The sequence below is a fragment of the Staurois parvus genome, unplaced genomic scaffold (assembly GCF_062004578.1).
Source record: "Staurois parvus isolate SC_StPar_1 unplaced genomic scaffold, SC_StPar_1.0 ptg000081l, whole genome shotgun sequence".
Classification (NCBI taxonomy): domain Eukaryota; kingdom Metazoa; phylum Chordata; class Amphibia; order Anura; family Ranidae; genus Staurois; species Staurois parvus.
In genome coordinates this window covers 3453223-3468664 of record NW_028317877.1, presented here as the reverse complement: position 1 = coordinate 3468664, position 15442 = coordinate 3453223, and the positions used below count along the sequence as shown (strand labels likewise).

Sequence of the window (15442 nt, the reverse complement as noted above, 5' to 3'; positions counted from 1 at the left end):
CCACTCGCTATCTGACTAGGTTTGTCCTGCACTGCTCCCGTAGCTGTCAAAATGGCCCTCGCCCTGCCAGTTGGAGCGATCCCCGCCTCTTCCTGTGCCTGGGTCCGACCACTTCACCCGGTGTGTGTGGAGGAGAGGAGGAGGACGATGATCACTGAGCTGACAGATCGCTGAAGGGGAATAGTGGCAGCAATGGCGGCAGCTGTGGGCACCCCGTATTTAGTAAGTGGGGGACTCCTCCATCTATTAGGAATGAATGAGGAGTGCTGGTCTCCTATGACAGCTCTGGAAGTCTTCTTGTTCCTTTAGTACTTGGATCTCCACTCTGGCAGTCTGATTGGAGAATCCTCCATCATGTATGTTATGTCTTCCCATCACACAGCATGCCTGATCATCAGAAATATTCCAAGATCTTTAATTGCTGAAAAAACTCATTGTCCAGGAACTAAATCCAGGTCCCAGTCTACTTGTCCTGATTAAAAAGAAAAAAAACCCCAAAACTTAAAAAAAAAATTTAAATCTGAGGTGCTTTAATCCCCCAGTCACATTGTATGCGACTTGGCATGCAATTTGCAAATCATATGGCAGGTCGCACCCTATTGTCCGCTATTAGAACGGTCATATTGGTGCGATTCCGACTTGGTCGGAGCCGCACCGATTTCTAAAGTAGTGCATGTATCACTTTTGGTGCGATTTGCATAGATATCTGTGCCAGATGTCTTGCAAATCGCAATGAAATCGACAGGTCACTAATTCTTTAAATCGCGCGACTTCACTGTAAGTCGCACGATTTACAAAATCGGCTTTGATGTGACCGAGGTGTAAGGAATGTCTGGGGCTTTTAAAAACAAAAGAGGCTTTATGGCGACTTAAATGTTTAAAGTGATTTTAATCTAACACCCCAGTTACATCGGATGCGACTTGGCATGCGATTTGCATGTCCCGCGAATTGCAAATTGTATGCACCCTATTGTCCGTACTTAGAGCTGTCAAATCGTGCGGTTCCGATCAAGTTCTTGATCGGAGCCGCACCGATTTCTAAAGTGGCGCATGTACTACTTTTGGTGCGATTTGCATAGACATATGTCAGATGTCTTGCAAATCGCACCTGAAATCGACATCTCACCTGACTTTGAAATTGTGTGACTTCACTGTAAGGCCGACCATACATGGGTCAATTTTCGAATGATTTTTTGTTCGAAAATTAGACCTAAGAATAAATCGGCCGATTTTCGCTCTGTTAGTGGGGCAATGGCATCGGCCAATTTTCGTGGTTCTTCCCCATTTTGTTTATTGGGCATGCTGGAAAATGCGTGAAAAACGACCGATTTTCTAAATCATTGTTGGCACCATCGGATTACAGAACGAATTATGTTTTCAGTCAAAAAATCGTTTGGAATTCGACCCATGTATGGTCTGCTTTAGCCGCTCGATTTCAAAGTCGGGCTTGATGTGACCCGGGTGTAAAGGCTTCATTTAAAAAAAAAAAAAAAAAAAAAACACAAACATGTCTATAATTACCTGCTGTGTGCATTGGTTTTGCACAGAGCAGCCTGGATCCTCTTCTCGGGTCTTCTGCCGGCGCTCCTGTCACGGCACGTAAGTATATTTGAAAGCAGTGGGTGCCCCCATAGCAAGCTGTTTGCTGGGGGGCACACCCAGCAAACAGCTTGCTATGGGGGCATCCACTGCTCCGTGTGTCCATTCACACTCAGAGCTGCGGCTCAGCCCCACCCTGCCCCCTCTCTCTTCTCATTGGCTGACTGGCTGTGATTGACAACAGTGGAGGCCAATGGCTCCCGCTTCTATCTCTGCCAATGAGGAGAGGGAGTCCTGGCATAGCCGAGACTCTAGTGCACATCACTGGATCGAGAAGGGGCTTAGATGAGTATTATGAGTAGGGTTGCCACCTCATCCCTTTCAACCCAAACACATATTGATTACACAGGTTCTGAGGCTAATTTAATCCAGATAAGGCACCAAGTGAGTTTATTTATCACCTTAATCAGCCATGGAACCTGTGTAATCAATATGTGTTCAGTTTTAAAAAGATGAGGTGGCAACCCTAATTGGGGGGGGGGGAGCTGCACAGAGACGGTTGTTTACCTTCATGCATAGAATGTATGAAGGTAAAAAAAAACCTGGAGCCTTTAATATTTTTACCATTGCACTGTGTGCCTCATCCTCCCCTCCCTGCCTCTCTCCAGCACCGCACCCGGGGACTAGCAGGGAGGGAAGAGACCTTGCAGTGTAATGAGCACCGATTGGGTGTTTGTCAGGAAAGGGGAGTGCCAGGCTTATCCTTTTTCCCTTTCACTGCCTGAGCCATTTGTGCGTTTTTGCACACGTTTAAAAAATAATTTTAGGCCTGAAGATTACACAAAACCCCCAAACATTATATATTTTCTGAAAGCAGACACCCTAGAGAATAAAATAGTGGTGGTACCAAATTATTATGTCACACGATATTACCACAGAAGTCTAGGAAATGCAAAAGAAAAAAAAATACACTTAAGTTAATTTTAGGGCACAAAAAAAGCAATACATTACCCAATTTTTTTGTAAAATTTAAAAGATGCCCATATGGAATAAAAATAAATTTGAAATACATTTTAACCACATGCCGCCCAGCCACTGTAAAAATACGGCAGCAGGGCAGCACGGCTGGGCAAAACCACATTTTAAAACGTGTGTTTTTAAACCAGTTAGGGGGTGCGCACGAGGCACGCCGCTGCCCTATCTGTCCCGCCGATCACAGCCGCGGATGTCAGTCGCCGTGTCACAGCCGGTCGTTACTGGCTATGTCCCGGCGATCGGCGGCAATCGCTGACAGAGAGCACAGCTGCAGTAGCTGTGCTTTCTGTCAGTTCCCTGACAGCTCCAGGACAAGCTGATCGGGACAGAAGAGTTTCTCCCAATCAGCGGTGATCCCTGAAGTACACACCCCCGCCCCCTAGTAAAACACTCCCCTCACACAGTTAACCCTTTCCCTGAATAATAAACTTAACCCCTTCCTCCCCAATGCCATTAGTACAGTGTCAGTGGTTATTTTTTTTTTGCACTGATCACTGTATTGGTGTCACTGGGGATGTCAGTGACCCCAAGTCAGTACCCCCCAATGTCAGAATGTCCGCCGCAGTCCCGCCATAAGTCGCTGATCGGCGCCATAAGTCACTGATCGCCGCCATAAGTCACTGATTGCCGCCATAAGTCACTGATCGCTGCCATTATTAGTATGAAAAAAAAAACTTCACATAAACCAATTAATTTACATGTATTAGTTTTTTTTTTTTTAGCAAAGACATGTCGCAGAATGCATTTTGGCAGAAATTTATGACTAAATTTGATTTTTAAATTTTTTTTTCTACTGGACATGTTTTATAGCAAAAAGTCCAAAATATTGGTTTTTTTCCTCAAAATTGTCAGCCTTTTTTTTTTTATAGCGCAAAAAATAAAAACCGCACAGGCGATCAAATACCACCGAAAGAAAGCTCAATTTGTGGGAAAAAAAAGGATGTAAATTTCATTTATGTACCGTTTTGCATGACCGCGCAATTGTCCGTTAACCTCCCTAGTGGTATTCCCGAGTGTAGCTCGGGGTAAAATGTCAGTGCCAAAAGCGGTAACCCCGAGCTACACTCGGGCTTACCATGCGGCGCTGCATAGGGAGTCCCTGCAGAGCTTACCTTGTCCTTCGCTCCTGCGATGTGTCCCCTGCAGCGTCCCCGGCAATCTCCTACGGCCAATGCCGGCATCCGGCTTCTGTGTTCCGGTCCCTGTGACGTCGGGACATACAGGCGGCGGCGGGAAATTTGAAAATTTTAAAAAATTTTATTTTTTTTAAAACAAATTTTTCATAGTAAAACATTGCCGTTTCAACCCATTTCACATACATTTTGTCCCTAGTGCTTTGTCCTGTGCCCTGCCTACATTTTGTCTGTTCTTTCTGCCTGGAAACTGAGAAACGTCCATGGCGTCCAAAAAGTGTCCCTTTAGGTCAAAAGCGGGTTTAGATCAGCTAGAGAACAGCGATAGTAAATCAGAACCACTTGCAGAATTGAGTGATAATGATTCGTGGGGAAATTCGTCATCAGACACTGAAAACGATTTTGCGACTTTGCTCAGCGATGTGCGAACTTGGCGCTCTATTTCAAATTTCAGTGTTTTCGGTTTGATTTTATTATTGAATTAAATGTATTATTATTATATTATTATTTTTTATGATTATTTATTAAATTATAATTTATGATATCGTGTTTCAAATTTTATCCTACCTGGGATGTTTACTAGACTCTTGTTTGGACAGATTTCAGTGAGTTATTCCTAAAAATTACAGCCTACAATAAAAAAACTACATATTTCCATGTAAAATAATGGTACCGCTTTCAGCACCAAAAATCTGAAATAATCATAACGCTAGGGAGGTTAACCTAGCGCAGCGCTGTATAGCAAAAAAATGGCGTAAATTGCAGTATCTATACCATAGTTTGTAGACGCTATAACTTTCACACAAAGCAATCAATATACACTTATTGGGATTTTGTTTTTACCAAAAACATGGAGCAGAATAAATTTTGGCCTACATTTATAACTAACTTTGAGTTTACTATATATTTTTTATAGCTGAAAGTAAAAAATATAGTTTTTCTTCAAAATCTTTGGCCTTTTTTGTTTATAGCGTGAAAAATAAAGCACACAGGTGATTAAATACCACCAAAAGAAAGCTCTATTTGTGTGAAAAAAGGACGTAAATTTCGTTTGGGTGCAGCATTGCATGACTGCGCAATTATCAGTTGAATTAGTGCAGCGCCGAGTAGCAAAAAGAGTCCTGGTCATTAAGGGGGGTAAATCCTCTGGAGGTCAAGTGGTTAAAAATTTTCTTGCCAAATATTTGAAATGCAACAATTTTGGCCATATTCATTATGTTTATATATATATATATATATATATATATATATATATATATATATATATATATATCATGTTGAAAAGTTGTTTTTATTACAAAATATATGAAAAATATTTTTAAAAATACATTTCAAATATACTGTATGTCTTTAAAAATACAAATCTACATTTTTGGAATGCATTTAAAAATATATGTAAAAATATGTTAAAATTACTTTTTTTTTTTTGTTAAAAAAAAATCTGAAGAATATATTTAAAAAAATATATATTTTTAAAGATATTTAAAAATCCCTGGATCAGTGAATCGGCATCCTGGTGCCTGACAGCGGACGGCTGACAAAAGCCCAGGTGCCAGGCCATAATTTCTATTCGCCATAGTGACCTGGCGCCTGGTATTTGTCGAGCCCTGGCATAGGTTCACATCTGTGCACGTTTGTGTGGGCATGGCAACCCATTCATCATTTACCAAAGGAAAAAGGTTCGTATACCATCTTGGAAACACAGGGTCCGGAAAATGGCATGATGCTTTTGCACCATGCAATTTCCCTGCGGTTTCTGCACCCACGGGTTGAGATGTGTTGGGGTGCCAATAAGAATGAATGGCAGCCCTGAGTATCTCTACAGAGCAGCACATTTTGGTTTTGGGAACAGCTGTGATTCCTGCACCCGCAACCAATCGCACATAGTGTGAACCTAGACTTAGTGCTCTGGATTGAGATAGGTACACACCATACAGGGATATGCTTTGTTCATTTTTCATGCCAGAGGTTTACACCACCTAAAGACTTTTTTTTTTTCCCCTTAAGTAAAAAGATGTTATACTTACCTGCTTTGTTCAACAATATTGCACAGAGTGGTGCCTTACCTTCTCTTCTGTCAGTCCTAACTGGTACTGCCAACTTTTCCAGGTGCCTCCTTAGCAAGACCTGTGCTAAGGGGGCACCTGGCTGGGCAAGCTCCTGAGTAGAACTTTGTGCATCCATAGACACACTCAGTGCCGGTAAGCCCTGCCCCCACTCCCTCCTCAGGATTTTGCTTGATAGCAGCAGGAGCCTGTGGCTTCTGCAGCCGTCAGTGTCCTGAAAGCAGGGAGAGAGGAGCTTTCCTCTAGCCAAGACAGCACTGGAGCAGTGAGCCATGTAAGTGTTTAGAGATGGGGGCTATAGGACAGATAATGGCGTGTTTTTACCGTAATACAGAGAATATATTAGGGCACAAAAAAACCTTTTAGACTTTAAAGCCACTTTCAAAGGTGTGGTTGGGGTGGTAAAAACACAGGTAAACTGCCTATTTTTACTTTCCCCAATCACAAGTGTAAATGAAGCCTTATACTTCTAGCTGTTTCTTTGAGGTTTGTACACAGGACTCTATGGGGTAGTTTGACATTGTTTAGAATAGATTGTAATGTGCAATTATGCGTCGTTCATGCAGGGAATATTTATGCTTGCACCCACGTGAGGGTCATCTTTGTCTGCATTGCACAGGTGTTTCATGCATCTGCGTACAGGCAGTGCCATTCATGTCTATTGGGACACAGTGGCTGAATGCACACAGCTGCTGGTCCCAACTTGACAGCCATGTGGGCTTGTGTCCCCAACAGTATACATTCAGGGAGCTGCTAACTGAATTTAAACAAAAAACAAAATGCCATATCATAGGGTATAACTACCCATTAAATTTCTCTGACTCACCATATATAAAAGTGTGGATTTTCTAAACTGAACACTTATACAAAAAAGGAAAGCAGTTGACAAGGGCAAACTGAAAAAAGATCAGTATCTAAATCCATAGCAGAGTAAAGAATACATCCAAACAGATGCAAAACAATCACTTTATTATGATCACAGTGATCCTTTTGAAGGATGGGCTTAACACAGGCCATAGACGAGGCGAAAACTGGCTCGGCCGACGTTACCACCATTGGTAAAAAAAATTGGCAGATTTTCGTCCCATCTACGGCCGGCAAATATAATAGCGGTGTCCCTGCAGAGAGCTCCGCTATTATATTTTTTAAACGTATAGCAGAGTTGCAACATTGTATCTATTTGTATCCATTTCGGATACAGATGTTTCTAATCAGATACAAATAGATACAATGTTGCAACCGCAATACTTTTAAATGTAATAGCGGAGCTCTCTGCAGGGACACGTCGCTATTATTTTTGACATTTAAAAGTATTGCAGTTGCAACATTGTATCTATTTGTATCTGAATAGAAACATCTGTATCCGAAATGGATACAAATAGATACAGATGTTCTTCTTTTTCTTTGTATTCATCTTCTTCTTCTTTTACTTCTTTTCCTTCTTCTTGCAGGTCACGGCTCATGTGCATTTTTTTTAATCGGTAAAAAGATCGGCCGATTTGCCCATCATTGCCGTGTCGATCGGCCGTTTTTTTCCCAACATAACCAATGAAAAAAAGTGTCAAAATCATGAAAAACGGCCAACAAATTCACCTACTAACGATCCGAAAATCGGCCGATTAATCTTTCGGACGAATTTTCGGCCGATTTTTGACCCATCTATGGCCTGCTTAAGACATGGTGGACACACAGTAAATCAGACAATAAAATTAGTGTGATTAAAAAGAAAAACAGAAGTCCAGCGCAATCACTTAGCTGAATAGTAGAAAGACAGTGGGAGGCTAGGCAACCGATTACAATAACCGTCTGGGAGAAGTATCTTCAGTATATGATGCAGGTGGCAGAGCTGCAGAGAGTCATAGAAAGTACATTTCTTATATGATCAAGATGTTTATTCTTCATGATGGGATAACTTAACTGAGCAAGGATGAATAACTTCACTTTCCTAGTATAATCATTAATTCTGGGTGTGGAGGAAGCATATGAAGTAAATCCTGGAAAATCAATGATAGCGATGAGTGATATGTGAAGAAATAACCATCTCATAGATTAGATCAAGGATAATCACTATGTGATTATTATATGTCAATGATTTGACCAATATATGTTTATTTACTATAGATCTAAGCCCTTTTATTGCTGTTTATAGCTACAACTTCACTAAAGTGGCCGATAGTGATTGGCTTAGCATTGCTACATCTTTCATCCTCAAGTTACTTCAATAATGATGAGACACTGTGAAGGTAATACTTGCAATATTGCTAACATTGAGTCCTATCCACGCAGGTCTATTATTAGATTTATCCTGTATTTCCTTGACCTTCCATTATCCTTGATCTAACCTATGAGATGGTTATTTCTTTACATATCACTCATCGCTATCATTGATTTTCCAGGAGTTACTCCATATGCTACCTCCACACCCAGAATTGATGATTATACTAGGAAAGTGAAGTTATTCATCCTTCCTCAGCTTGTTATCCATGGAAAACAGCAAGTTATTATTATACAGGATTTATATAGCGCCAACAGTTTGCTCAGTGCTTTACAATATAACGGGAGACAATACAGTTCAATACAAGAGGGTTAGGAGGGCCCTGCTCCTTGGAGCTTACAATCTCGGAGGGAGGGGCTAGTGGTACAAAAGGTAGTAACTGTGGGGGATGGACTGGTAGGAAGAGTAGAAGATTCCATTATAAGCTGAGGGCAGGGTAGGTTCCCTGAAGAGATAGGTTTTCAGAGATTGCCTAAAAGTGAGCAGAGTAGGCGATAGTCTGATAAATTTGGGTAGAGAGTTCCAGAGGATGGGGGAAGCTCTGGAGAAGTCCTGGAGATGAGCATGGGAGGAGGAGACAAGGAAGCTAGAGAGCAGGAGGTCCTGCGAGGAGCTGAGAGTATGGTTTGGGTAATATTTGGAGACAAGATTGGTGATGTAATTGGGGGCAGAGTTAGAAATGGCTTTATATGTTATTGTTAATGTTTTTAATTTTATCCGTTGGGCAAGCGGAAGCCAGTGGAGGGATTGGCAGAGAGGGGTGGCTGATATCCCATTATGAAGCGTAAACATCTTGATCATATAAGAAATGTACTTTCTATGAATCTCTGCAGCTCTGCCGCCTGCAACATATATTGAAGATACTTCTCCCAGAAGGTTATTGTTGTCGGTTGCCTAGCCTCCCACTTTCTTTCTACTATTCAAGTGATTTCACTGGACTTTTGTTTTTGTTTTTAATCACACTGTTTTTATTGTCTGATTTATTGTGTGTCCACCATGTCTTAAGCTAATCCTTCAAGAGGATCACTGTGATCATAATAAAGTGATTGTTTTGCATCTGTTTGGATGTATTCTTTACTATGCTATGGATTTAGATCCCGATCTTTTTGCAGTTTGCTCTTGTCAACTGCTTTCTTTTTTTGTAAATTCAGGGAGCAGCACCTTCATGGCAGTGGCAAGAAATGGGTTAAAGCTTTAAAAGTACAACCCCTGCACAAGTTAAAGTGTATGTAAACCCTCACCTTGTGAAACAACCCATTTATTTAAAAATATAAATGGAAGGCAAAACATTTGTGTATAGCTATAAAAAAAAAAACATTTTAATTACCCTTTTTCCCTTTTTTGTAAGTGATCACGTAATGTGCTTTCAGCTGCATAAGGAGCTCCGAGAGCTAGGGGAGGAGAAGCAGCAGTACACTGGTCCTCCCAGAATAATTGTGCAGAGGGGGCGTGTCTTCAGAGTCTGATCACTGGAGGAGATCTTTGCCCCCCTGCCTAGTGTGGTCAGTTTTCAATAGGAAAGCAGAGGAACTGGCAGGTACACCAGGGATTTCACACAAAGGAAGCAATACAAGAGAACAGGATATGTTTTTCATACACGTATATGGTACAGCAAGAATGTATCAAGAACATGAAATGTTTGGTTTACATATTCTTTAATTGATTATTATGTCTAGGGATAGAGGAATGAAAAAAAATACTTCCCTTATCCCAGCAGGCTCTCTCCAGCCGTGTGACCAGTCCCCTGCAGTGCTGGCCATACACTATACAATTTGATATGACTCCTTTAACTTTACCAAAGCTTTATGATATGAGGTTAAACCTAAGCTATCCACCCAATTGGTATGAAATCAGGCAGGCTCTTGTAGTGCATAGTGGATGGTAGATCTAAAAGAGATTGTACAATCAGCCGAAGATGCTACCAGCTGCGATTGCATGCTCTCCCCCACCATGTGCAACACTGAGTTAATAGCCCTGCATTGTATGTGATGATGCTGAAGGATGATCCACAGATGAAAACTTCTGGGAGAAGAGGGCAGCTCCAGAGTAGGGGATAGGTTATCTAATAATGCCCGTTCCTCTGCCCTCTATGCATAACAAGCATTTAACCCTTGCAGTGTTAGGGCCCCTCAACTCATTTTCTATATTCCGGAATGCAAAACAAAAAAAAAATTCCTTGCAAAGATGCTTCCCATGCACTGAAAAAGTTAAATCTTTATGTCAGTAAAAAAAGACTTTTATGCTTACCTATACCTACTTATCCCTGGCTTTGGCGGGCTATCTCCACACTATAAGACCAACCACTGGCACCTCTAAAGCACTCCACGATCCCAGGCACTCTGAGGTCATCAAGTACTATGCATTGTGTATGAGACACCGAGGGACCTGCCTTCAGCCCAGAGCGTCAGGAAGAAGAGTTGAGCCAGGGGACTGAGGGCTAAGTAAAACTTTTTTTTCTTGTATTAGTTTTGGACAGAGTGGAAAGGGATTAGATAACCTGTCAGGTTTTATTGCTGTCTGTGTCCCAGTTAAGAAGATTTGCCCTCTCTATATGTCATGTTTACCATTATCAACAAAAGTGAAAGTAAACCCATATTTTGGGTTGTCCCCAGAAAAGTAATAGAGGAATTCTTCCAATGGAGACACTAGTTCTGGTGGCAACCAGGGATTCCCCTACTTTGAAGGGATTTGCTCTCACTTCTGGTTGTGGCTATGGGACAGGGGGTGAAGGGAAATCTCCCTTCAGATGGCCAAGAAAAAAACTTACATAGGTTATGTTTTGTGCTGTGTATGTATTTCTTGTGTTGAAGTGACATGAGAGTGTTAGAAGCTTTCCATAACCTAATATCTGATTAATAACATTACTAACATATGTATGAATGTGTTGGATCTTAATAGAATAATTGAGTTGATATATTTCTATTTGTTCTAGATTGGGAAAAGTGTGTGTGTATGTATATGTGTATCTATCTCTCTCTCTCTCTATAATCTATACACACACATATATACAGTCAGGTCCATAAATATTGGGACATCGACACAATTCTAACATTTTTGGCTCTATACCCCACCACAATGGATTTGAAATGAAACGAACAAGATGTGCTTTAACTGCAGACTGTCAGCTTTAATTTGAGGGTATTTACAGGTGAACGGTGTAGGAATTACAACAGTTTGCATATGTGCCTCCCACTTTTTAAGGGACCAAAAGTAATGGGACAGAATAATAATCATAAATCAAACTTTCACTTTTTAATACTTGGTTGCAAATCCTTTGCAGTCAATTACAGCCTGAAGTCTGGAACGCATAGACATCACCAGACGCTGGGTTTCATCCCTGGTGATGCTCTGCCAGACCTCTACTGCAACTGTCTTCAGTTCCTGCTTGTTCTTGGGGCATTTTCCCTTCAGTTTTGTCTTCAGCAAGTGAAATGCATGCTCAATCGGATTCAGGTCAGGTGATTGACTTGGCCATTGCATAACATTCCACTTCTTTTCCTTAAAAAACTCTTTGGTTGCTTTTGCAGTATGCTTTGGGTCATTGTCCATCTGCACTGTGAAGCGGCGTCCAATGAGTTCTGAAGCATTTGGCTGAATATGAGCAGATAATATTGCCCGAAACACTTCAGAATTCATCCTGCTGCTTTTGTCAGCAGTCACATCATCAATAAATACAAGAGAAGCAGTTCCATTGGCAGCCATACATGCCCACGCCATGACACTACCACCACCATGCTTCACTGATGAGGTGGTATGCTTAGGATCATGAGCAGTTCCTTTCCTTCTCCATACTCTTCTCTTCCCATCACTCTGGTACAAGTTGATCTTGGTCTCATCTGTCCATAGGATGTTATTCCAGAACTGTGAAGGCTTTTTTAGATGTCGTTTGGCAAACTCTAATCTGGCCTTCCTGTTTTTGAAGCTCACCAATGGTTTACATCTTGTGGTGAACCCTCTGTATTCACTCTGGTGAAGTCTTCTCTTGATTGTTGACTTTGACACACATACACCTACCTCCTGGAGAGAGTTCTTGATCTGGCCAACTGTTGTGAAGGGTGTTTTCTTCACCAGGGAAAGAATTCTTCGGTCATCCACCACAGTTGTTTTCCGTGGTCTTCCGGGTCTTTTGGTGTTGCTGAGTTCACCGGTGCGTTCTTTCTTTTTAAGAATGTTCCAAACAGTTGTTTTGGCCACGCCTAATTTTTTTGCTATCTCTCTGATGGGTTTGTTTTGTTTTTTCAGCCTAATGATGGCTTGCTTCACTGATAGTGACAGCTCTTTGGATCTCATCTTGAGAGTTGACAGCAACAGATTCCAAATGCAAATAGCACACTTGTAATGAACTCTGGACCTTTTATCTGCTCATTGTAATTGGGATAATAAGGGAATAACACAAACCTGGCCATGGAACAGCTGAGAAGCCAATTGTCCCATTATTTTTGGTCCCTTAACAAGTGGGAGGCACATATGCAAACTGTTGTAATTCCTACACCGTTCACCTGATTTGGATGTAAATACCCTCAAATTAAAGCTGACAGTCTGCAGTTAAAGCACATCTTGTTCGTTTCATTTCAAATCCATTGTGGTGGTGTATAGAGCCAAAAATGTTAGAATTGTGTTGATGTCCCAATATTTATGGACCTGACTGTATATGTATATATATGTGTGTGTGTGTGTGTATATATGTGTATGTATATATATATATGTATGTGTGTGTGTATATATATATATATGTGTATGTATGTATGTATGTGGATATATATCTTGGTTTTCCTCTCTACATTCTAGCAATATGTGGTAGTAATTAGTCATGAATTGGCTAGCTAGCTTTCCTCCCCCGTTTCCCCCCATCTCTGTGGGTAGGAGCTAAAGTTTCACTAATAAAAGTATTGTAAGAATCTTGTTAAGCATACAAGATTTATACTGTAATATTTCTTGATTAGGAGATTTATATACAATATAACTTTATATTAAGATTACTTTTGGAAGATTATATATATATATATATATATATATATATATATAATTTGTGACATATCCTATCCCCCCTGACTGATGGAATGTCAGTGAAGTTCTGACTAGAGGTCCCAAGGATTAAATTACAGACTCTCTCCTAGGGGAGGAGAGTTAGACTGAAGGTTTGTTCAATACATCTGTTACCGGATATCATTGTAGGACTATAAGAGACAGAAAGGAAAATCGGCCCACTTTTAGGAGAAGGTGGGGGCTGAATTGTTTTTTTTTAGAGCAGAACAAAGACTTTTTTAGTGGGACATTTTACAAGCTGGGCTAAGGAGCCCACAGATTCACATCACACACACACACACAATTATACACACACTTTTTATCTCAAGAACATAACTATATTTTTTGGACATTATCTAAACATTCTGTGTTCCAAGATTTTATTTCTAATTTTTTGCAATATTATTATTAAATCAATTTTTGAGTTTGATGCAAGAGCTGAAAGGACTTTCTATTTTGGACTTTTCTCACCAACACAAGTTAACAAAATATCGAGACAACCCGGTATTTTACAGAGAGTAGGTGGATTTGTTTGCTATTGTACCACAATGCACATACAGCATGTCTTGTACCACACATCAACATGTGCTACAATACTGCAGCTTTCAGCAAATTCAGTGTTCAACTTTTCACAAGATTTAAAGATATGTTAAAGTCAGATTTCACCTGCTAATATTTTGCTTGACAGCAAAGGGAATTCAGAAACAAGAAAAGGGATGTCTTCGAAGATATACTTGAAGAGCGGCGCCAGTCGAGTGACCTGAGATACGCCATGAAATGTTTTTCCCCTGTGATCTACAGAAGTCTTGTACCATGCAAGGCAAGTGCCCTGAAAACCATGGTGTTGCACTCCGAGCAGCTGCAATATGTTATCAAACAGGTAATTTTTTAAAATGTTATTTTACTATTATTTCTTAAAGTGGTTGTAAAGGCAAATTTTTTTTTTACCTTAATGCATTCTCTGAATTAAGGTTAAAACAATTTTATGTGCAGCTCCCCCTTGCCTCCCCAAAATACCTACCTGAGCCTGATCTCAATCCAGCACTGTGCCCAAGAGCAGCAGCTCTATTCTCTCTCTCTCCTTAATGGACTCATTGAGAGCAACGGTAGCCATTGCCTCCTGTTTCTGTCAATCAAATCCAGTGATGAAGGGGCGGGGCCAAGCGGCACTGCCTGTGTCAATACACGCACTTAGTGTGGCATGGGTTCAAGCCTACATGAGTGTTCCAATAGCAATCGCTTGCTATGTGGGAAATTGGAAGGCAGGAGTGCCAACCTTAAAATTTCATTAGATATTACAGTAACTCCACATTGACTTAAATTGTTACTAAACCCAGGACGCCACATTCACTACATATCTGGTTTCCCACAGAACATGGAAATGCAATTATTTTAGTAAATATAAACTGCTAAATACCTTTTCTCATCAGCAGTTAGAGCAGTCTATCAGTGTCCAGCAGAGCACTGGTTAAAGCTTGTAGGAGGAGTTTTCATTCTCCCCTGATTGTCCTGTGAGGTGGCATAACCTTTCACCCTCTGTCTGGACAGCGCTGATTGGCCCTGTGCTGATCACATGCACCCTCCCAAGAAAAAAAATCCTCTCTAGCAATAACACAAAATTGAGCATGTGCAGCCCCAAAGGCTCTGTTCTATTAGGAAATGGATTGGGGACAGTATTATTTTATTATCATTATACAGGATTTATATAGCGCCAACAGTTTGTGCAGTGCTTTACAAAATGAAGGTAATCATTACAGTTCCAATACAATTTGGTACAAGAGGAAACAGAGGGCGCTGCTCGTTAGGGCTTACAATCTAAGAGGAAGGGTTGAGTGATACAAAAGGTAATAGCTGTGGGGGATGAGCTGATGGAGGAAATAAATGGCGATTTACTAGGTAGAAGCAGGATAGGCTTCTTTAATGAGAAAGGTTTTCAGGGATTGTCTAAAGGTGGATAAATTAGGAGACAGCCGGACAGATTGGGGTAGGAAGTTCAATAGCATGGGAGAAGCTCGGGAGAAGTCTTGGAGGTGAGCATGGGAGGAGGTGACATGGGAACTAGAGAGCAGAAGGTCTTGAGAGGATCAAAGAGAGCAGTTTGGTTGATATTTTGAGAAAAGGTTGGTGATGTAGCTGGGGGCAGAGTTGTGGATGGCTTTGTAAGTTGTTGTTAGTATTTTGAATTTTATTAGTTGGGCGAGTGGAAGCCAGTGAAAGGATTGGCAGAGAGGGGTAGCAGACACTGGATTTGTATTTACCTAATTATATCTTCAAGAAAGGGGCGATTGGGAATTTTCCACAAGATACATTTGGACTTTATATTGATTATTTTGCACTTATGTATTTGTTATGCACTTTTGTTATTTCAT

General features: G+C 40.8%; 1 protein-coding gene across 2 annotated transcripts in view; it reads left to right on the top strand.

The window, feature by feature from the left end:
- Window positions 1–65: 65 nt before the first annotated feature.
- GNPAT (glyceronephosphate O-acyltransferase) overlaps window positions 66–15442 on the top strand; it is a 63372-nt gene continuing 47995 nt past the window's right edge. The window contains exons 1-2 of one of the 2 annotated variants that reach the window (XM_089669716.1): window positions 66–222; window positions 13762–13953. In XM_089669716.1, coding sequence (XP_089525842.1) covers window positions 193–222; window positions 13762–13953 — 222 coding nt within the window. In that variant the 5' untranslated portion in view covers window positions 66–192. The remainder of the gene's footprint in view (window positions 223–13761; window positions 13954–15442) is intronic. The other variant, XM_089669717.1, reaches the window with a different exon arrangement.